Below are 22,730 nucleotides of genomic sequence, written 5' to 3'. Positions count from 1 at the left end.
TTTATTATTCCTTGGGTGCTCTACAATGGTGAACGAGTTCATTGGCTGGTCAGTCTGAATTAAAGGGTTTTTTAGCCTCTTAATATGCAAATTATATTTTCATAATGAATCAGAAACTGGCAACAATTGACTGAGGTGCGAAACATTGCAGAAATCAAACTTAACAGCAAGAACATCTTCCTCTTCTACAATTTTTGTGTGCAGGGATATATTTTGCAATGATTATGGGAGGTAAATTAATTACAATTTATACATTCTCTCTATTTCTCTCTCCTCTCTCTCTCTCTATTCTCTCTCTTTCTCTCCCTCTCTCTCTCTCTTTTTCTCTCTCTCTCTCTCTCTCTCTCTCTCTCTCTCTCTCTCTCTCTCTCTCTCTCTCTCTCTCTCTCTCTCTCTCAACAGACACACAGCTTTAAAGAATTGTATTTTATTTACAGTTTAGAAGATTATGGTGCCCATGCTTGATAGTCCGTATCAGTTGTAGAATAATCTCGGCAAAGCTGGAGCCATCATTGATATGTCATCTCAGATAAAGTTTGCCAAATGGGTCTGTATTCAGCAAAAAACAAACCAGCTCGGGCTGTGTTTTTTACCTAATTCTTTTTCAGCAGGCTGAACAATTATTGATTTTTCCAGAAGATGAAACTTTAAGACTTCAATAAACCTCTCTGGAATCACTGAAGGAACTCAGTCATGAATGTTGCTTTGACCAAGGACTTCACTAAACAACACAAATCACTGGAATGGGCTTGTACAATTTATGACTATTTCATGAACTATTTCTTGTACAATTTATGACTATTTCATGAACTATTTCTTTGCCCATTTCATGATGGTCACTGATTCCAGTCTGATTGAATACTTGAAGACAGGTGAGAAAAGAATATAATTAGTTTAAGTTAAGTTAAAGATACAGCAGGGAAACAGGCCCTTTGGCCCAAGGCCATCCATCGCCCATTCACACTAGTTCTGTAATATCCCACTTTTTCATTCACTCCCCACATACTAGGGGCAATTTTACATAGGCCAATTAACCTCAAACCAACGTATCTTTGGGATGTGGGAGGAAACCGGAGCGCCCGGAGGAAGCCCATGTGGTTACCGGGAGAACGTGCAAACTCTACATAGATTGAGGTCATGATCGAACCAGTGTCGACTTTCCCTGTCGAATAATGACAAATTAAAGAAGTATCCTGACCCAAAACGTCATCCATCCATGTTCTCTAAAGATGCTGCCTAACCCACTGAGTTACTCCAGCACTTTGCATCATTTTTTTGTAAACTAGCATCTGCTGTTCCTTTTGTCTCTGACAAACTTTACACATGGTTCCAATGCTTTAAATTTCTTTTGATAGTTAGATATGCAGTTACAGTTGTATTTAGATCATTTTTAGAATCAACTTACAATTCACACCACTTTTCAGTCGCATTGGTATACTCTTGCACATCTAAGGAATAGTTTATATTTAAATTAATATTTCTTATATTATTTATAATATACTAAATAAAATATTTTGTAAGTGCATTTGTTTTGTTCTTTAATATACTCGTCACTGAATCAGAGACATTGCACTTAACTTTTTTTTACAAATTCCAAAGCTGAAAAGAAATGAGTCATATTGACAGGCTTACGATCAGATGCTGAGATATAGATTGTTGGAGGATTTCTATTCCTCTCATAGGAACCTATTCACAGCATGAAAATCACACTGCGGCTGTTTATGCTTCAATTACATTGATTCTTCGGGGAACGCAGAAAATCGCGTAAGATCTTGAAGTGTTTCAGTTTCTCGCAGTTGGTCAGGGGTACGGGTGGCAGAGGTCACGGGGAGAAGGCAGGAAAATGGGGTTAGGGGTGAGAGAGAGATCAGCCATGCTTGAATGGCGTAGTAGTGTTGATGAGCCGAATGGCCCAATTCTGCTCCTGTCACTTATGACCTTATGAACTTGTCTTTTTAAAGTTTTAGTGTTTTCAATCGTAGAATTCAGCAGATTACCCCTTGAAGAGCTGTTTCTGTCATGGATTGTGTGTCGGCAGGTCTGCTGTATGTTTTACTGATCGTGAATCAGACCCATGTTAAATTCATCGTCCAGAAACAATCCCAATACACAGCTCAAGTAACTCTTAATATTTGATGCACATTTTCTGCAGCTGAGGGATACAGGTATTCCTTTCACGGGGAGACATTAAAATGCATAGTGATGAGAGAGTGTCATCTACTAAAGCGGAGTAGTGTTGATGAGCCGAAACTCAATGCCCTCCTGCCACACCCCTTAGCCTCAATGCCAGTTTTAGGTTTTCATTCGTAACTTCAGCAGTAAACCTTGAAGGGACAAACATGGATTAAGCAGCAAATGTTTTACACAAAAATGCTGTTAAACTCAGCGGGTGCAGCAGCATCCCATGGACAGCGAAGGAAATAGGCGCACGTTTGTGCGGAGCCAAAACCCTTCTTCATAGACTGATGGGGGTGGGGGGGAGAAGGAAGGGAAAAAGGAGGAGGAGGAGCAGGGCGGGGGGATGCGAGGAGACAGCTCGAGGGTTAAGGAAGAGGAGGAGACAGCAAGGGCTAGCAAAACTGGGAGAATTCAACATTCATGCCATCCGGATGCAAGCAACCCAGGCGGAATACGAGGTGCTGTTCCTCCAATTTCCTGTGTTGCTCACTCTGACACGTCGCCTATTCCTTCTCTCCATTGAAGCTGCCTCACCTGCTGAGTTCCTCCAGCATTTTTGTCTACCTTTGTTTTTTCCAGCATCTGCAGTTTTTTCTTAAACATCACCCATAGACAAACTCAGGTCTCCGGCGCTGTAAGGCAGCAACTCTACTGCTGCGCCACCAAGCCGCCCAGTTACTCCAGCACTTTACCTTATTCCACAGTCTGTTGTGTTCAAAACCCAATCAATATCAGCCTTGAACACAGTCACCAAATAAATGTTCAGTTTTCTAGAGGTTGCGAAATCTGAAGCCTTACAACGGGCCTGCTTAAATTTCTCCTCATCTTCTCCTAACTGGCTGACCCCTCGTCCTGAGACAATGGCCCTTAGTTCTAGACTTTCCTCTGAGAGGAAATCAGCTCTCAGCATCTAAACCCCCCCTCAGAAACCTCAGAGCAAACAGAGCCTTCACTGCCCACATCCTGGAAACAAATGTTACTAGAACACTACACACCCCTCCCAGTCCCTGCTGCTACATTACATACAAACTAAAACTTATTGCTCTACATAAATTTTAACATGATTGGGAAAATACAAAAACGCCTGGAAGTTAGAATAGATCTAAAAACTAAATGACCACTCAGAATAGTGAACGATAGCCAAATGGCCACAAAATCAATGAAGTATATCGAACCCGCCTGGTGTGAAGAATTTCACTCTGAATAATTATGAGCGTTATGCAATGAAGACAATTGTACCATAGAGGAAAGAGGGAAACCATTCACAATGCAATGAATATCCAGCACACAGACTTGTACAAAACACATGAAGAAATGATTACCGGTAAATAAAAGCAGATAACGAAGCTAATATTTAATGAGCCAAGCAACATCTGTGGAGAGAGAGAAAAACATTTTAGATTTTTGACCTGTGAAATAGTTTGAATGACTAACATGAAATGTTAACCATTTCTCTCTCCGTAGATGCTGTCGAGCCTGCGGAGCATTTCCACCAATTTCTCCTGTTTCTTGGCTAAAGGAATTATCCAGAGGTGAATTTTATAACTCAGCAGTCAATAAAAGAGACACTGTGGGAAACTATGTGCATCCATTTGGTCATTTTGGAAAAGAATGGCTGTTCCATTTATCTGATCTGAACATCTTTTCATTCCAATGACGAATGCCCAGCTCATAGCATTTCCAGTAATATGATAACCATGCGTCATCTTCATAATCTTCTTCCCATCCATTCGGGAGGTGTCAGCACACATACAACAGGGTGACATCACCTCCCATGCTGTAGGGTTGTAGCTCAAATACAGTCCATACATTCTGGGAATGACACAGTCTTACCCAATATGGGTGTCGCTCATGATGTTGACATTGTACTGATAAATTCTGACTGTACTCGGCGTTTCTGAACTGTGCAATGTAGCCACATGAGGAGAGTGTAAGTGCCAATCTCCGCACATTAGCTGAGCCGTCTGAAATACCGCTTAGATATTCACCAAATATACATCAAGGCTTGTGGTTGTGAAAATTGTCAACTTCGAACCTGAGGAGGACTTGTGGAATGTTGTCACTTCCAAAGTGATAGGTTGTTCTTTGCCAAGTTGTGAGCATCATTGTGCTGCCTCAGAAAGAAGCCTCGAGATGAATATTAAACTCTGCTTCATCCCCGTCCTCAACTGTTTAAGAAAGAACTGCAGATGCTGGAAAAATTGAAGGTAGACTAAAGTGCTGGAGGAACTCAGCAGGTGAGGCAGCATCTATGGAGCGAAGGAATAGGTGACGTTTCGGGGCCCGAAACGTCACCTATTCCTTCGCTCCATAGATGCTGCATCACCCGCTGAGTTTCTCCAGCACTTTTGCCTACCTGTCCTCAACTGAATTGAATTATATCAGAGCCAAGATAATCTACTTTTTTATACAGCAAAACACCCTTGCCATGATCAAACTATAATCATTTAGATGTTTCCTATGTTCATATTTGTTTAGACCTCTTATATGCAGCACTGCAAACTGGAAAGCAAATCTGGTACTAAAAAATTGACAAAGTTCATCTTCCTGTAATCGTGGCCTTTTCCATTTGTTTTCAAAAGACAATTTCTTTTGAATTCTTTTTTCATTCATTGTATCATGAGAATCTGGACAAATTGGTTCTTGTCACAGACAATTTGGTGGAATTATGCCTCGGAGGGAGTATAGCTAGAAATCTTTACATCTGTCAGAAAACTGGTCAATTGATGCTATGCACAAAAAAAAATCTATGTTGCAGAACACAAATTATTTAAAAAAAAATTAAACATCTAAAACAAATTCAAAGTTATTAAAGTCAAAATTATGAAATTACGTGCTTCTGAATTTTTTGTCAGTTAGGTATCAGGCCGGCTTAAGAATGGTTGTTTGCAAAATCAATCTGCTGTGATAAACAGCTTTCACCCACAGATCGCAAACTAATGCTTTGAGGTTGGGATGCTGTCATGTTGCTAAAGAAGTCTATCAGATAACATCTCAAGCAGCAGCTCTAACAATATATCCCCAACTATCTTAGTCAAGTCTGTGCTGCTCCCTTAATGTTGTTATAGTTGAGACCGCAATGATGGCAAAGCTTGCATTTGAACCTTGACTTCAACTGCAAATTTATAAAGATCCACTAGCAATTCCAAGGTAGACAAAAATGCTGGAGAAGTTCAGCGGGTGAGGCAGCATCTATGGAGCGAAGGAAATTTCCTTCGCTCCAAAGATGCTGCCTCACCCGCTGAGTTACTCCAGCACTTTTGTCTACCTTCGATTTTCCAGCATCTGCATGCAGTTCCTTCTTAAACTAATAACAATTCCAAAGTACATTAAAGGAAAGAAGGAAACTAGAGCAGGTATAGGGCCCCGCAGAAACCAAAGCGGCCATCTTAGATGAGATGAGTAAGATCCTAAATGAGTATTTCTCCCTTGTTTTTACAGTGGAGATAGAGGTGAAGACAAGGGAACTTGGGATAGTTAATGGAAATATCTTGAAGACTATGTATTTCAGTCAAGGAGGTGGTGAAAACCCTAATGCATTATCTTGGTGTTATGTTCATAATACACATTGTTGGCCGAAATCTTACTCCTGATGAAATGTCCAGGGTCGTCTTTGCTCATGTACATCAGCAATGACAGTGGCAAATATATTCAACTAATGACACCTATAATTCAGCAAATTAAACGCATATGATCCCAACATAATACTTCCACATGAATGCAAAAGTCTACCTGGGCCACTGCAAACCTATTCTCTCTTTTAGTCAAGTCAAGTCAAGTCAAGTCAAGTCAAGTCAAGTTTATTTGTCACATACACATACGAGATGTGCAGTGAAATGAAAGTGGCAATGCTCGCGGACTTTTGTGCAAAAGACAAACAACAAAACAACGCATCAAATTATAAACACAATCATAACACTCATATTCTTTTACATAATAAATAATAGAAGGAAAAACTTTCTGGAGAGTTACTCCCTGGTGAGAAAGGCGTTTACAGTCCGAATTGCCTCTGGGAAGAAACTCCTTCTCAACCTCTCCGTTCTCACTGCATGGCAACGGAGGCATTTGCCTGACCGTAGCGGCTGGAACAGTCCGTTGCAGGGGTGGAAGAGGTCTCTCATGATTTTGTTTGCTCTGGAGTTGCACCTTTGCACCTCCTGTTGTACAGTTCCTGCAGGGGGGTGAGTGAAGTTCCCATAGTGCGTTCGGCCGAACGCACTACTCTCTGCAGAGCCTTCTTGTCCTTGGCAGAGCAATTCCCGAACCAGATGGTAATGTTCCTGGACATAGGATGCTGCTTGATCCATTAGGGTTCTCCAATGTTTTCCATTTTATTTCAGATTTCCACCATCTGCAGATTTTTTATTTTGTATTATGAAACAAAAAAATTGCAGCCACCTTACTAGCCAACAATGACTCTGTGATGAATATTGCTTCAGACATTTTACTACCAAGCCCAAGATCTGTTTAAAGAAATACTCATGCAAATAAAAGCTTAACCTTTCCATAAAATGAAGTCAACCTGTTTTTCTTGTTTTGAACAGGGTTTGCATGCAAGTTCAAACTGGCCTAACTGCTGCCTGGAGAATACAATCTGTCAAACCTCCAGCATATTAATTCAAGAAAATGCATTCTGTGGATATGTACAAAGAGGTCTCCAAACCATTAGAACCTTATGGTCAAGATCTGAAGCTAATTTAGGTATTGGTGTTGGTTTATTTTTGTCATGCATGCCGACAGTGAAAATCTTTTGTTTCCATAATATTAAATACGGAACACACATGAGTACAATCACGCCATACACAAGTACAACAGGTGAGGCAAAAATACCAGAGGGCAGAAAATAGCTTGACAGCATTGGAGCATTACAGTTCCTGACCAAAAAGTCCAACATCTTCAATGAGGTAGGTTGGAAGATCGGGAATACACAGTAGCTTATGGGAGTACTGTTCAGTAGTCAGATAACAGAGGAGATGAAGCTGTTCCGGTGGTAGGTGCTTTCAAGCTATTGTAGCTTTTGCCCAAAGGGAGAGGGGAGAGGAGGGAATGACCGGGATGAAATGGTCCTTGTTTACATTGGCTGCTTTCCCAAGGCAGCATGAGGTATAGATGGGGCCAAAGGTGATGAGTCTGTATGTGTGATGGACAGGGCTACATCCACAACTCTGTAATTTCTTGCAGTTCAATCCTTCTTAAACCAACTAAGCTCCTTTAGAATAACTGTTTTTGACACAAATAGTGGAGATTTTTTACCATAAATAATTTTCTTTACTCATTTACAAGGTTCTCTGGCAAGAGCAGCCTGAATTCCTCATCCTTGGTTGGCCATGAACCTTTTGCTGTGGAGAATCCATTTAAACATATTCCTTCAGGCCTGGACTTGCATTGAGGCCAGAATGGGGATGGGCAGTGGATTTCCTTCCCAACTGGGCACAGATGCACCAGGTTAACTTTTACACCAACCCGATGCTTTCCTGAACAGATTTTGTCCATTAGTTCCAGCTTTTTAATTCATCATATTTATGTTCCCCACCCTCCCTGGTGGGATTTTCCACACATATCATTATTTTTAATATTTATTTATTCATTTATCTTTGCCTCTCAAGCTCAGCATTTATTATCCATTCCTATTTTACCCGGTGGAGTCGGTGATGATTCACTTTCCGGAGCAGCAGCACTCATTCCGGTGAAGGTACACCTACTAATGATAGAGGATCACCACATCAATGATTCAGATATAATCATAAGCGTAGAATTCCCATTTATGAATAACTCCTAAAGCAATCCTCTTGGGCCCCTGCGTGTAACAGTGACAATGCAAACGTTCTTTGTGACCTTGGACCTATATGATGGTGCCCGAGTGTGGTGGCTCTTGGCGTGCCGATCGCAGAAGAAGATCTACTTTCATCCATTCAAGCCATTTCCTTTTCTTTAATTGAATGTTGCATTTGTTACTTCATTACCCACTCATTCTACAATAATAAATGAAGACTAGAAATTGCATCCATTTGCACAATGTTCACCAAGAGCTTTACGTCGTCTTAAAACAGAGGCGATGCAATAAGACAAAGAGCGACCTTCGTGAGACTGAATCAGCTGCAAGAATCGCGATTTTGGACAGACAATGTTTTGGCCACTTCAGACACTTCCAGGGACCCGACCTGAAATATCATCTGTCCATTCCGTCCACAGATGCTGCCTGACCTGCCGAGTTCCTACAGCACTTTGTGTTTTACTCAGGATTGCAGTATTTGCAGTTCCTTATGTCAACATTGCTATTTTGTACTTTTTATGCTCTTCATCATCTGTAATTTTAAAGTAAGGATATTGCCCTCATCATGGTAATGACAAGAACATTTAATAGTAAACTAGTCCTGTGACTATACCAAATATAAATATAATTAATTAGTTCACGTTAGCAGAAAAAGGGAATAATTCTATCGAACAAAGAAGTTGTATTTGAATATCTGACACTTCAACAGCTTGGGTGCTGTCTTTGCGGAGTTTGCCATTCTCCAGGTGCTCCGGTTTCCTCTCACATCTCAAAGACGTGCGGGTTTGTAAGTTAATTGGGCTTTGAAGAAAATTGCCCCTAGTGGGAACAAAAGTGGGATAACATGGAACTATCTAGAACACTGAAGAAGGGTCCAAATCTGAGGAAGGACATTATTTCCATAGAGGGAGTGCAGAGAAGGTTCACCAGACTGATTCCTGGGATGTCAGGACTGTCTTATGAAGAAAGACTGGATAGACTTGGTTTATACTCTCTAGAATTTAGGAGATTGAGAGGGGATCTTATAGAAACTTACAAAATTCTTAAGGGGTTGGACAGGCTAGATGCAGGAAGATTGTTCCCGATGTTGGGGAAGTCCAGGACAAGGGGTCACAGCTTATGGATAAGGGGGAAATCCTTTAAAACCGAGATGAGAAGAACTTTTTTCACACAGAGAGTGGTGAATCTCTGGAACTCTCTGTCACAGAGGGCAGTCGAGGCCAGTTAATTGGCTATATTTAAGAGGGAGTTAGATGTGGCCCTTGTGGCTAAGGGGATCAGAGGGTATGGAGAGAAGGCAGGTACGGGATACTGAGTTGGATGATCAGCCATGATCATATTGAATGGCGGTGCAGGCTCGAAGGGCCGAATGGCCTACTCCTGCACCTAATTTCTATGTTTCTATGTTTCTATGAAACGTCACCCATTCCTTCTCTCCAGAGATGCTGCCTGTCCCGCTGAGTTACTCCAGCTTTTTTTGTCTAGTCTATCTTCGGTTTAAACCAGCATCTGCGGTTCCTTCTTACACATATCTAGAACATAGAACGGCTGACTGATGGTCAGCTGGGACTTGATGGACCAAAGGGCCCGTTTCCATTCTGTATCTCTAAACTAAACTGTAGATTGGTTATATCCTACTAGCCAATTGTAGTGCTTGTAGTAGTTACTCCGCCCAATATTCGTTTTATATTAGGAAGAGTTTGTCTACTCAATTCAGTGAGTAGCTGCTAGGAACTGTTATGTCCTGTAGACTGATTCTGTAAGTACATTTAATAAACATGTGTTGTATTCTGATATGTGTTTGAATCGACTCATTACATAAACACTGGCAAAGGATTAAATTATCTGAGGGTTTCACCCAACATTTAAAAAATGCTTCCCTTGAATTCTACGGTATTTCATGAGCAAACAAAGCAGTGCAGACAGCAGTGTTTCACTTTAGAAATGCAGCTTGAAAGCTCAAAGATTGAATTCATTGCAAAAGCCGTAGGAAAACAGACGAAGAGCCTGCCTTTTCCCACAGTCTCCACTGAACGATACAGGGAGGTGCCAGCAGGGAAACACGGTTGTTCAAGTTCCGAGAACTTGCATAAACATTCACATCTGGCGTAAACATTGATCATCCTGTTTGATGATTTTCCACCTCTGTAAAAATAGTAAAAGGTGAAGGTTCGTCTCCAGCACTCTCAGGGCAGGCAGATATTTCCTACAGGCCGTTAATGCAACTTTTACCATTTTTGATGAGAAATGTATGGAAACAATTGAATCATATTTTGTTCCACACTCATAAATTACAACTCCACCTGGATAATAAAGGCTGACCCCATCAGTTTGATAATGTCATGTTTCCTTGCTTTGAGTACTGTTAGTCGCTCAATACTACTACTCCAAACACGGAAAGCCTCAAGTCCCTTTACAGCTCTGTGCGAGCTGAATGTTATTAATAGGTCTCTTTCCTCAGGTCAAATCTACTAACAACATGACCTCTCCCCTCCTCCAACTCCCCCCCCCCCCCATCAACCCCCCCCCCCCCCCCCCCCCCCCCCCCCCCCCCCCCCCCCCCCCACCCCACCATGCATGTTTGTATTGTCTTTTGATGCAATTTCAAATCCCAAAACCTCTTTTCCATTCCAGTCTCCTTGGATGTATTTTGCCGATCCTTCCATTCACTTCCTATTTCTGCCACTACTAGTGCACTGAAACTGATCTTGTCAAAGACACAGATGTGTATCTCTCTGAATCACCATCATTTACTCTGTGAAATCCAGTGTGAAGTGAACAAACTCTCCATGGTTCTCTCCTCCACCTGGAAATGAAGTCCCTGAAAATCCCTCCTCTGTAAAATTACACTGCCATCAGTTGTGACTGCCAACAAGTTGTGACTGCCAACCCTCTGGAATGGGGGCAATTTAATCACTGCTCTGCGGTTAATCCTATAATTCAGGAACAATCAGTCACACTGTCACGCCAACAAAGGATTTTACTTGGATGGATCCGTCGTGCTAATGGGTTTGAGCTTTCTAATGCTGCTGAGCTGCATATGTGTGTAGTCTTGCGCAGATGGGGAAGTGCTTGTAATCAGCATGATCTTGTTAATCAAGGCAAATTCCACAGTTAGAGTGATGTTGGCAACTACAACACCTATTTGGGCATGGTTTGCTTTTAGAACATAGAACAGTACGGCATAGCAACAGATCCTTCTGCCCACAATGTCAATGCTTTATTGAGTATGCGTGCATGTGTATATATACACACACACCAAACCCTTTTCTCCGTTATGTACTATGTTTACATATTCTGTTGTGCTGCAGCAAGCAAGAATTTCATTGGGACACATGACAATAAAACACCCTTGACTCTTGCACACGCCGTCTAGATAATTTAATCTCCGCTGCCTACTTGTGATACATATCCCTCAATTCTCTGCATATCCATTATGCCTATCCAAAAATCTCTAACACCACTATTGTATTTTTCTCCACCGCCATCCCTGGAAGCACATTCCACACACCCATCGCCCTCTGTGCATATGCTTTAAACTTTATACTGTAACTTTGCCCCTTAAAGCTATGCCCTCTAGTCTTTGACATTTTCACCCTGGGGAAAACGGTTCTGACTATTCACCCCTTCTATGCCTCTCATAATATTTTATATACTTCTTTCAGGTCTCCCCTCAGCCTCCGGTGCTCCAAAGAAAACCACCCAAGTTTGCTCAACCGCTTCTTAAAATAAGCATCGGTATCAGAAACTTCACTCTGTCATAGGGGGAATGTTTGAGCGAGACGGATATGCCATATTTGATAGCCAGTTTAAATCACCACCTTCTGGAGTGCAGGAGAATATACTTCCACAGCCAAAGTGAAATACAAACCGCTGCGGTAGTGCGGCAAGTCAAGCAGCATCTTTAGGGGAAAGGAATTGTTAACGTGCAGAACTGATGCAAAGTCTCAACCAGAAACATTCACAAACAATGTCTCGCCACCCCCACGGATGCTGCTTAACCCTTTGAGGCCCCCCAGCTCCAGATTCCAGCATCTGCAGCCTCTTGTGTCCCCATTTCGAGAGATGCAGCAGAACAGTAGAGTCGTTGGATTGTTTTTAGAGCACCAATTAAGACAAACCTGAAAAGAAGTGCAAATGATGTACCACAAACAGGACTTCATTTTGAAGCTTTGAAGTGGTCTTTGAAATGGCTCCAAGGCTTTGCATTGGAATTCCACGAATAAGACCTCAACTAATGACATGCTGATTAGTCCCAGTCTGCCCTGGAGCTCTTTCTGATGATGTCAGGGTTAAACCATGCATGACATCACTGCAGGGTCAGCAGGTCAAGAATTTCGAACAATTGGTGGCTCTGTGGCTGCAGCTGTCACTCATCCGTAGCCATTAAATTGCTGCTGTGTGGCTAATCAGACAATTCAGGAATAATCAATCACCCTGTCGTGGGAACAAAGGAGGGATCGTTGGGGTTTTGTGCAGCGGGAACTGCACGGCTGGAGGCAAAGGCATTCTTACACACTGAGCTGGCGAAGACCTGGAACTGGGTTTTGATTCTGTGGTTCTTAACACGACTGTGTGTTGGTGAAAAAATAAGTCATTCAAAACTCTCCAGTCTGAAGAAGGGTCTCGATCCGAAACGTCACCCATTCCTTCTCTCCAGAGATGCTGCCTGTTCCGCTGATTTACTCCAGCACTTTGTGTCTATCTTCAATGTTCATAAGAGTCGGGACAACTGGACAGGGACTGTACGGGCACCGTGTCACATTGAACCTACCATGCACAGGCAGCAGTAGACTGAATGGATTCTCAAAACCTAGGTTAACACCTTGCAAGGTTTGATTTACTGAGAGGTACACGGAAATTCCAGAATATATGGACGGTATTATATATATATGGTGGCCCAGTGGTGCAGCTGGTAGAGCTGCTGCCTCTCAGCACCAGAAACCCAGGTTCGATCCTGACATCGGGTTTAGTTTAGTTTATTGGCACGTGTAGCAAGGTACAGTGAAAAGCTTTTGTTGCGTGCTGAACAGTCAGTGGAAAGACAATACATGATTACAATCGAGTGCTCTCTGTGTGGTTTCCATGTTCTCTCAGTGACCGCAAGGGGTTTCCTCCAGATGCTCTGGTTTCCTCCCATATACCAAAGACATGCGAGTTTGCAGGTTAATTGGCTTCTCGGGTAAAATTGCCCCGAATGTGTCAGAGTGGATGAGAAAGTGGGATAACATGGAACGAGTGATGGATGGTCGGCGTGGATTCGGTGGGCCGAAGGGCCTGTTTCCATGCTGTATCTTTCTGAACTAAACAAACCAATAGATATACTACAAGCTTTCTACTGGGACCTGTTCTTGGCAACATGAGAAATGTTCTCTTCACAGCATCATAAAATCCAATGTAGAGATGGAGGCCTTTCAGCCCAACAAAGATGTGGGGGTTTGTAGGTTATTGTCCTCTGTAAATTGCTCTTCTTGTGCCGGGAGTAGATGCAAAAATTGGAATGTAGTCCTAGTGTGAATGAGTGTTCAATGGTCATCATGGACTCGGTAGGCCAAAGGGCCCGTTTCCATGTCGTATACGTCAAGCAATTCAAATAACTGAGCCAGGATCACGGTGCAGGCATTAAATTAGTCCCATTGTTTAGCTTTTTTATCATTGCTTTGGATTTTTCCTTGTCATATTTATATCCAATTTCCTACTAGCTGGAGAGGATAACTTGGGTTTCACTGCAATTAGTGTTTACAGCTTACATATTTCTCCTAGAGTTAACTTGACTGGAAAGATTGCAAAAACGATTTACAAGGATGTTGCGGGGTTTGGATGGTCGGAGTTGCCACGAGAGGCTGGGTAGGCTGGGTCTTTTTACCCTGAAGCATAGGAGGCTGAGGGGTGATCTTATATAAAGTTACTCGGGGCAGTGATAAGGTCAACAGTCACAGTCAATTCCCAGGGTAAATGATTAAAAAACTAGAGGGCATAGGGACAGGTTTTTCACAGGGAGGGTTTGTGTGCACATGGAATGAGTTACAAGAGGAAGTGGTAGAGGAAGGTACAATAACAACATTTAAAAGACACTTGGACAATACATGAATGGGAAAAGTTTGGAGGCATCTGGGCTATGTTCAGGCAAGCTGGATTAGCACAGTTTAGCAACCTGGTCAACAAGGAGTAGTTAGACCAAAGAGCCTGTTTCCATAATGTATTGCTCTATAACTCTATGAATGTCTTCAAGCATCAGAAAACAATCTGTATGTTTTTTTGTTCTCTAAATTAATCTTAATTTTCCCATTTTTTCCCAATTTCTTTAAGAATTGGTTGCACTGGGCTGTATTTGTTCTCCGTAACCCAGAGATACTGCAGCTACCTGCTGTCACAAAAACCCCAGCTAAAATAACTGATTTAGCACAGAGATGGTATCACTTTAGGATTGAACCTTATCCAATTTCCTCCATGTCTAAAACAGCAGATTGCAAAACACTTTGGTCATTCAACATCCTCCCCCACCGTTTTCTTTGATTTTTAGTTTGCAACCACCCAGAACCTTGCATTTATTTCTCAGTATTTCATTTTCCTTACTCCCTGCCGTGACTATCTGAAACCTGTTTTCCCATTGAAACCATATGAATAGAGCACATATGCTAAATATCGCCCCTACTGCAAATCTTGAATTTTCTAATACACCTCTGGTCTAGGTCCAACTCCAGGGTAAAAAAATATTACAAGCATTGAACTATTTCAAAGCTGAATGATTTTTTTGGAAAGGAAATTGAATGCTGTTGGGGTTAATAAATTATATGAACTAATAATCATTTGTCTCAGATTGTGTTATGACAGGAGGTTGCTGCGATACAAGGAACAATAAGCAGCTGCAAGTGCAAACAAAATCACCTCTTTGTTGTCTTCAGGTTGGGCTTGCAAGAAAAGATCAATTATTTGTCTCCATTTGGTTCCCTAAGTGCACCTTCAATAAAGCCAGGCTTCTGAAATGTTGTTTGAGCAATTCCCGCTTCCTTAGCCATTCCTGCATAATTTAGTAGATCTGTGCAATAATTGCCTGCTTGAGTTAGTATATTGTTGGAAGAGACCGACATTTAAAAGCATGAATCTCAACAAACTGGATTTGGCTTTTGGATAAATGCGTTCAGGACCACAGTATAAATATTGAACCATTGGTATTTGTGGAACCGTGTTAAGTGCAAATTGACTACCCTGTTTATCACACTGCAACAGTGTCTGCACTTTGCCTTAAGTATTGAAGGCACCATGTAAGTTATTCTTTACTCTCAGAAAATCTAGAACATCCTCAGACTTCCATCTTCTTCAATGATTTGTACATTTTGTCGACAAATAGTCAGTTGTTGCGTAAAATGACAGAAGTATGATGACAAATGGTATATCTGTAGGTTGAATTGACTGACCAGAACCTCAAATCCAATAGTTCAATATAGGAGAAATAGAGGAAATATGGAAATATTATATCAATAAATATTTTATTGAAGCTTTTACTGTAACCCTATGAACATGAAATTCTCCAATTGTATGTAATACCCCCTATGCCTCTTTTTCCCGTGCCCCCCTCCTACCCGGTTCACTATTCTGCCCCTTCTTCACTGTCTCACCCCAATCCCCTTCCTTCTGGCTTTACATTTCACTCTCCATATCTGACACCTTTCTGTCTCGTTTCCACCTCCAACTTTTGTCACTTACTCCATCCATCTGCAATCAAACCCCCCTCACCTGTATCGAGATACCTCTTGCCAGGAGAGACACAATATGCTGGAGTAATTCAGCAGGTCAGGCATCATCTCAGGAGAATTTGGAAATTAATTGTACCCCTTCAAGCAATTAATCATTTTCATTCATGCTGTCCACACAACCCCTCGTTTCTTAGAATCATGGAAACTGTTGAATATTTATCACACACCCGGCAGCAAATTGTGTCAACACCAGTCAAGGGATTGCTTCACAGTCGAAACTCACCACGAGATCCATAGATGTGCAGACTGTGGCACTTCAAGGTCATATTCAAGTGTCTCTGCCTCTTTCTGTGAGTTCCAGATTTGTGCTACTCTTTGTGTGAACAAAAATGTTCCCTATCTCCCCTCTAATCCTCCTATGAATTACTTTAAATCAATCCTTCTGATTTTTGACCCCAAGGGCGAGACAGAATTAGAGGGCCTGTTTATTATTCTCTTCTATCAAGTTTGCCATGAATTAGCAAGAGACATAAACCAACAGCAGAATAGATTGATATTCCTACCTCCATTAGAACTGGCATTCATCTGTGAATCTATTTCTTAGAGTAGCTTGGTGGCACAGATAGACTTTAGAGATACAGCATGGAAACAGGCCCTTCGGCCACCAGGTCCAACACCGATCAACAATCACCTCATTCAGTAGCCCGATCATACATACAAGGGACAATTTACAAAAGCCAATCAACCTAAAGATCTGTAGATCTTTGGGATTTGGGAGGAAACAGAAGCACCAGGAGAAAACCCATGGGGGTTGCGTTGATCGTGCAAACTCCGTACAGACAGCACCCATAGTCAGGATCAAACCCCAGTCCCTAGCGTTGTAAGGCTACTCTACAGCTGCGCCACTGTGCCACCCTAAATAGCTGTCCAGTGACCCAGGTTCAATCCTGACCTCCAGGCTGGAAAATATGATAGTCCAGGGGAAATGACGAGTAGATTAAAACAAAATACGTGATTTTGTACATTTTTTCTCCTCGTTAAATTCACAGACAGGAAGAATAAGCTTCACAGATTTGTGTTTGACAGCATACACAACAGCAAACACAATTCTTATTGTGTTCCCTGACTCAGGCTTATTTGCTGGTATTTCAGATTCATTGGAAAGGTTGAGCATTTTTTTTGCCCTGTCTCTCTTTCCCTGTGCTGATCCCTGTGTTTACAGCGCGTACTGTTTTTTTGTCAATCAAGCCTTTGTTCTACTGGGCTCCTGACAGTGCTCTCTTGTGCTGTCACCCCCCAACTAGACAGAAAAAAAACTGCTGATTGTCAAGGATTCAAATCCAAAATGTCCTGTTGCTGTTTGAGAGTAAACGATGATGTGGGAAAGCCAAATGACGCAGCAATACTGCTCTGAGCAAGTTAAAATAACACAAACATTGCAAATGGACTTTTATCACAATCAATGCGATACAGTGGCGCAGCGGTAGAGCTGCTGCCTTACAGCGCCAGAGACCTGGGTTCTATCCTGACTAATGCCCCTGTCCCACTTAGGAAACCTGAGCGTAAACCTCTGGAGACTTTGCGCCCCACCCAAGGTTTCCACGCGGTTCCCGGAGGTTTTTGTCAGTCTCCCTACTTGCTTCCGCTACCTGCAACCTCCAGCAACCACCTGCAACCTCCGGGAACCGCACGGAAACCTTGGGTGGGGCGCAAAGTCTCCAGAGGTTTCCGTTCAGGTTTCCTAAGTGGGACAGGGGCATAAGGGTGTTGTCTGTACGGAGTTTATACATTCCCCCTGTGATCATGTAGGTTTTTACTAGGTGCTCCGGTTTCCTCCCACACTCCAAAAACGTGCGGCTTCATAGGTTAATTGACTTCAGTAAATTGTAAATGATCCCTAGTTCGTAGGGTAGTGTTAATGTACAGGGTGATCACATGTCGGCCCAGACTCAGCGGGCCGAAAGGCCTGCCTCCACGCTGTATCTCTGAAAGTCTAAAAAAAATCTAACGTTACTGACAGAGCAAGGAGCAAGGTCGCAGACACCAAAAGCCAGAATACTCCACATCCTCTCTTTTCTCACATGAAACTCGCTGTTGCCTAATTCTAACTTAATGTAAAGTTTCCATACTGCCAAGCTTATAATTAGGATTTGATTGAATTTCTGCCAAAAACTCCCTCTTCTTCTATTCCAATGAAACTTTCAGTGTACATGTCCACAAACGTAATATGATTTCTCTCAAACATAATAAACATGAACCTAAATAAGGGTTCCCAGGGAAATAATTACATAGAAGGACCATTAAATCAGGCCTCCAGCATTGTTCATACACCCACACCCATCCCCATCCAGTGTTCATAATCTCACTCCAGTCATGGAGCCATAGGGAGGGACAGCATCGAACAAGCCCCTCAGGCCACTGAGTCTGCCTGGACACAAGGAACTGCAGATGCTGTTTTTTTTTTTAAAAGACACAATAGCATCTCACATCTCGGGCAGTCATGGAGCCAGACACTAGGGAGGGACAGAGCAAGGGATCAAACAAAAGCCCCAAGTGTTTTAGAAGCCTGCACTGGAAAATTGAAGGTAGGCAAAAGTGCTGGAGAAACTCAGCGGGTGCAGCAGCATCTATGGAGCGAAGGAAATAGGCAACGTTTCGGCCCGAAACGTTGCCTATTTCCTTTGCTCCATAGATGCTGCTGCACCCACTGAGTTTCTCCAGCACTTTTGTAAGGCCTAGCAAGTGACAGGTGAAGGGAGGGGGGTGGGTAGGTGGTGGTTATTGGTAGATGAGTGGACAAGGGGGGGGAGGTGGTGGTAGATGGGTGGACAAGGGCCAGAGTTGAAAAGAAGACAAAAGGCTGATAAGCGGAGGAGTGGAAGGTGAAGTGAGAACAAGAGATATAGTCTGTGCGGACCAGCAGCCAATGTTACACTAATCCTAGCCTAATACGTTTCATTTAACTCACATTCACATCAACTTCCACCCCACCCCCCAATTCTATCACTAATCTATGCACCAGGAAATTTAAGTGTTCAATTTCACCTCCCAACCTCCACGTTTTTGGGATGAGAGGTAACCAGAGCATCTGGAGGAAACACGCAAGGTCACAGGGAGAAACAAAAAACTCTATAAAGACAGCGCTGGAGATCAGGATTAGAACCCGGATCTCTGAAGCTCAAGTATCTCTGCCACTGTGAGGCAAATTCACATTTTCATTCCGGTCCTTACCCACCATTCACAAGCTCACTCCTGTCCTTAGCCAGTAGAATAAAACTCATAATTCGCTACTCAATTATTCAGAAATCCCAATGGTTTACCATCTGCCTTGGCTGATGATATTTCCAGCACTCCCTTGGAAATCACCTGGGCCCCATTCTCATGCTCCCTTTAAAGTTGCCAGGATCGCTGGAAAATGCATTATACTACTGTGTAACAGTTAAAAAGTGGTGAATTAAAAGCTTGTTAGGCTATTAATAGCAATAACATTCAATGATCTGGAAAACCGGTTGGCGCAGAACACCTAAAGTCCCGAGGGTGTCGAATTAACAGAGTGTTCACAAACCCACTTCACTGCTTATCCAGATTCATTTCCCGATGGGGATTCTCCCACTGTGATATTTAGTAACCCCAGTAAATTAATTCAGCTGGAAATTGGAAGGGGAGAGTGCAGATGGATGATAATAGTGTCAGGCTTATGGATACTAGCTTCTTCTGGACCCACTTGTTTGAATTTGATCTGATTTGTGCTAAACTGGGAACCGGCTTTGTGCAAAGAGCTCTTATTTTTGATGATGAAGTGATGTTAATCACACATTAGCACCATCTGTGACACTTGCACCACCTCAATCTGTCCCTAGATAAATGTCTGGAAATGGCCAGGGCAGAGTTTGTTTTTCCACAGTCACTAGAGGGCGCCAGCTTGCATTGTAAAGTCTTCTGCTTATATTATAAACAATTCTTCAGCAATTTAATGTTAAAGTGAGGATGAAGGTCAAAGCCAGTCCCCAACAAAACAGCAGCGCAGGGCAAGACGAGTCATGGGATATGGGGAGAAGGCAGGAACGGGGTACAGATTGTGGATGATCACAGTGAATGGTGGTGCTGGCTCGGAGGGCCGAATGGCCTACTCCTGCACCTCTACAACTGCCCTACATCTGCTGCAGGTGTAGATTGCTATTCATTGGTAATAGTTTCTGACCTAAGATTGTTCATGTATCCATTACATGGTATCGCACACAAATCAGTAAAGCTAAGTGCATGTGTCAGGAACATTCAGACTCATAAGGTCATGTGGAAAATTTTAAATTGATGCATTTCATCTTAATGGTGGGTTGTAATTACAAGCTCCCAAAGGTAGTAAATCACAGCAAAGGAATTTATAATTGAATACATTTACACCAAGATGAGACAAAAAGCATGGCAGTAAAAAATAAGTTATTTATGAGGAAGGAGATGAAAGCATTTTTTTAAACGTATTAATTTTTAAGCATCAGTATGTAACTGAATTGCATGTTATGCAAGGCCAATTGATTGAGTTTAATATAATATAAATGCACACTCAAACAGCATGTGTCACTGGTTTCTGTCATGCCACAAGATCATAAATAGACTTTGAACAACTTGCTCTCGAGTGTGATATCAAACAGAATTTTAGAAATGGGGGCACAAGCTGCAGATGCCGGAATCTTGAGCAACAAACAAAGTGTTGGAGGAACTCAGTGGGTTAGGCAATCAATCTAAAGAAGGGTCCCGACTTGGATTGTTGCCAGTCCATTCCCTCCACAGATGCTGCCTGTCCCACTGAGTTCGTCCAGCACTTTGTGTTTTGCACTGAAATCTATGACTGAGATGATTGAGGAGCCCCGTTACATGGTCAGACATCTTTGTGACGTTCTGTAGCCATAAAACCTCCCAGTTTAAACTCAGTACTTTTAACATAGCAATTTTTTGCACTTAGCGTTGCGCAAGCTTCCAGATTTACCCTTAGATCGGACTATCGCAAGACATAAAACAAATTGTGCCTAACTAGTGGGGAAAGTATTTTGAATTGAACTCAGAATTTAATGGGCAGAGATTTTGTCTAATTATGTAATTGCACACTAATTGGCATCAGCAGCATTCACAATCAAAGCCAAGCAATACAACTTGAAAACGTCAAATGCTTCCCTACATGGAACTAAGAAAAGTTTCAGTTTAAGCTGACTGTGAAGTTTGGACTATCACTAAAGCTTCTTCCACATTTTTGACAGCTCATGGAGAATTAGTTCACTTATCTCTGGTAGCGTGGTGGCGAGGATGCTGAGATGAATCTCATTATATACCTCTTTTCTGCTGAATGCATTCAAGACCTCTATGGATCAGATGATCCAAAATCCTTTTCAACTGGGCTGTTAGGCGATTACCTATATTCTGCTGCCAGATGTGGCAGAAATGTCAAAGGATTCTCCTAATTAGTCACGGTAACTTCAGCAGAAGATTAATAGAAACCTTGTTTATCTCCACACCTGATTTTTCGGTCAATCTCCCACCAACATTCAGAGTACATTTTTTGACGACACAGTTTCCGCTAATCTGTCAGCTAAAGTCAATGGGAGGAGGTGCTCAAAAAGTCAGCCATCCTTGAAGAACTCTGTTTGTTGTTGATGAGCCGAGGAACGAAGCAGAGAAGGTCAGAAGAGGGATTCAAAATGTAGAAAAGTTTGTGTCAAGTTCATTACCCAAATTATATCAAAATTGAATTATTAAAGGACCATCAATTGCATTATACTGTAACACACTCTGATGGGATTTGTGCTGGAGAATGCATGAGAGGGAGGTGTTCAAGGCAAGGATCAAGGTCAGGAGAGGCACTCCCTATATCACGGGGTTTATAGACACTCAGATTCCTTCATTAGTACATCCCCTCTCTTCCATTTGGTCAAATAAGGAGGTAATGATGTGCAATGAATATGAAATATGTGTCTGCAATATGTCAAAAATGGAGAGTGAAATTAATGAGTGTATTTGGAGGAGTTTGGGGTTATCGTTAAAAATTGTTGAATCAGCAACGTGTACATCTTTACTTGCCTTTCCCTATATTATGTGCAAAATGTGGTCACAATGCCCATTGGAGCCACTGATTACTTTTGTTGTTACTCAGATAAAGATTATTCTTAAGATAGACACAAAATGCTGGAGTAACTCAGCGGGACAGGCAGCATCTCTGGAGAGAAGGAATGGGTAACGTTTCGTGTCGAGACCCTTCTTCAGACTCAACCCGAAATGTCACCCATTCCTTCTCTCCAAAGATGCTCCCTGTCCTGCTGAGTTACTCCAGCATTTTGTGTCTTTCTTCAGTTTAAAGCGGCATCTGCAGTTCCTTCATACACATAAAGTTTATTCTTTTTTATTCTGGCTAGGTCCAGCGAATGTCATTGAATCTGGGTGCTGACAATGCCCTGTGTGTATTATTCAATTCTAATTTCCATTTGGACTTTGACCAATTTAAATAAAGCAGGGATCACAAGATACGGGTCGACATGAGACTCAATGAGCAGCATTGGAGACAAGAAAGGCAACATATTGAGATCATGGTTTCTGACCACTCACCTGATAGCCCAATCCAGTTTTAGTGATGACTGATGAGAGAGTAATGTGAAGCACACCCTGTTTGCATTTGGATCATATGTTGGTTAATGCAAGTCTGAGTCTTGCATCTGAGTCAGTAGGTTGCATATTCTAGTTCCACCACATAGACTTAGCAATGATGTAATGGCAGATAGTGAAATGTAATCTCTGAAAATGTGTTACTGCTTTAAAGACCAACTTAATAATGGCGAGAACAACTTTCATACATGTTGCACCTGCAAGATGGCAAACATCCTACAACATTTCACAGAAGCATACCTTATGATTTAGAGATTGACATGTCAGTCTTTTCAGGTTGTTTCTTCATTATAATGTCTGAACGTACAATAAAAAGACACAAAGTGCTGGTGTACCATAGCGGGTCATGCAATATCTCTGTAAGGCATGGATAGGTGACATTTTGGATCAGGACCCTTCTTCAGACTGATTGTAATGGGGGGCAAAAGCTGGAA

At 42.1% G+C, this 22,730-nt stretch overlaps 1 protein-coding gene and 1 long non-coding RNA gene across 4 annotated transcripts in view; one reads left to right on the top strand and one right to left on the bottom strand.

Moving 5' to 3' along the window:
- Positions 1-22,730, bottom strand: part of LOC129706138 (ninjurin-2-like) — a 149,133-nt gene that overhangs the window by 30,697 nt on the left and 95,706 nt on the right. The window contains exon 1 of one of the 3 annotated variants that reach the window (XM_055650149.1): positions 12,073-12,193. The exons of the other annotated variants lie outside the window; for them this stretch is intronic. Coding sequence (XP_055506124.1) covers positions 12,073-12,114 — 42 coding nt within the window. The 5' untranslated portion in view covers positions 12,115-12,193. Of the gene's footprint in view, positions 1-12,072; positions 12,194-22,730 lie in introns of those variants that run through there. 3 annotated transcript variants of the gene reach the window in all.
- LOC129706139 (uncharacterized) lies at positions 443-9,736 on the top strand. Its single transcript, XR_008725010.1, has 4 exons — positions 443-872; positions 3,643-3,710; positions 6,723-6,879; positions 7,785-9,736. It is a non-coding gene; the product is annotated as an uncharacterized LOC129706139 (long non-coding RNA).

The sequence above is a fragment of the Leucoraja erinacea genome, chromosome 19 (genome assembly GCF_028641065.1).
Source record: "Leucoraja erinacea ecotype New England chromosome 19, Leri_hhj_1, whole genome shotgun sequence".
NCBI classification, from domain to species: domain Eukaryota; kingdom Metazoa; phylum Chordata; class Chondrichthyes; order Rajiformes; family Rajidae; genus Leucoraja; species Leucoraja erinaceus.
This window is presented reverse-complemented; position numbering and strand designations above follow the sequence as displayed.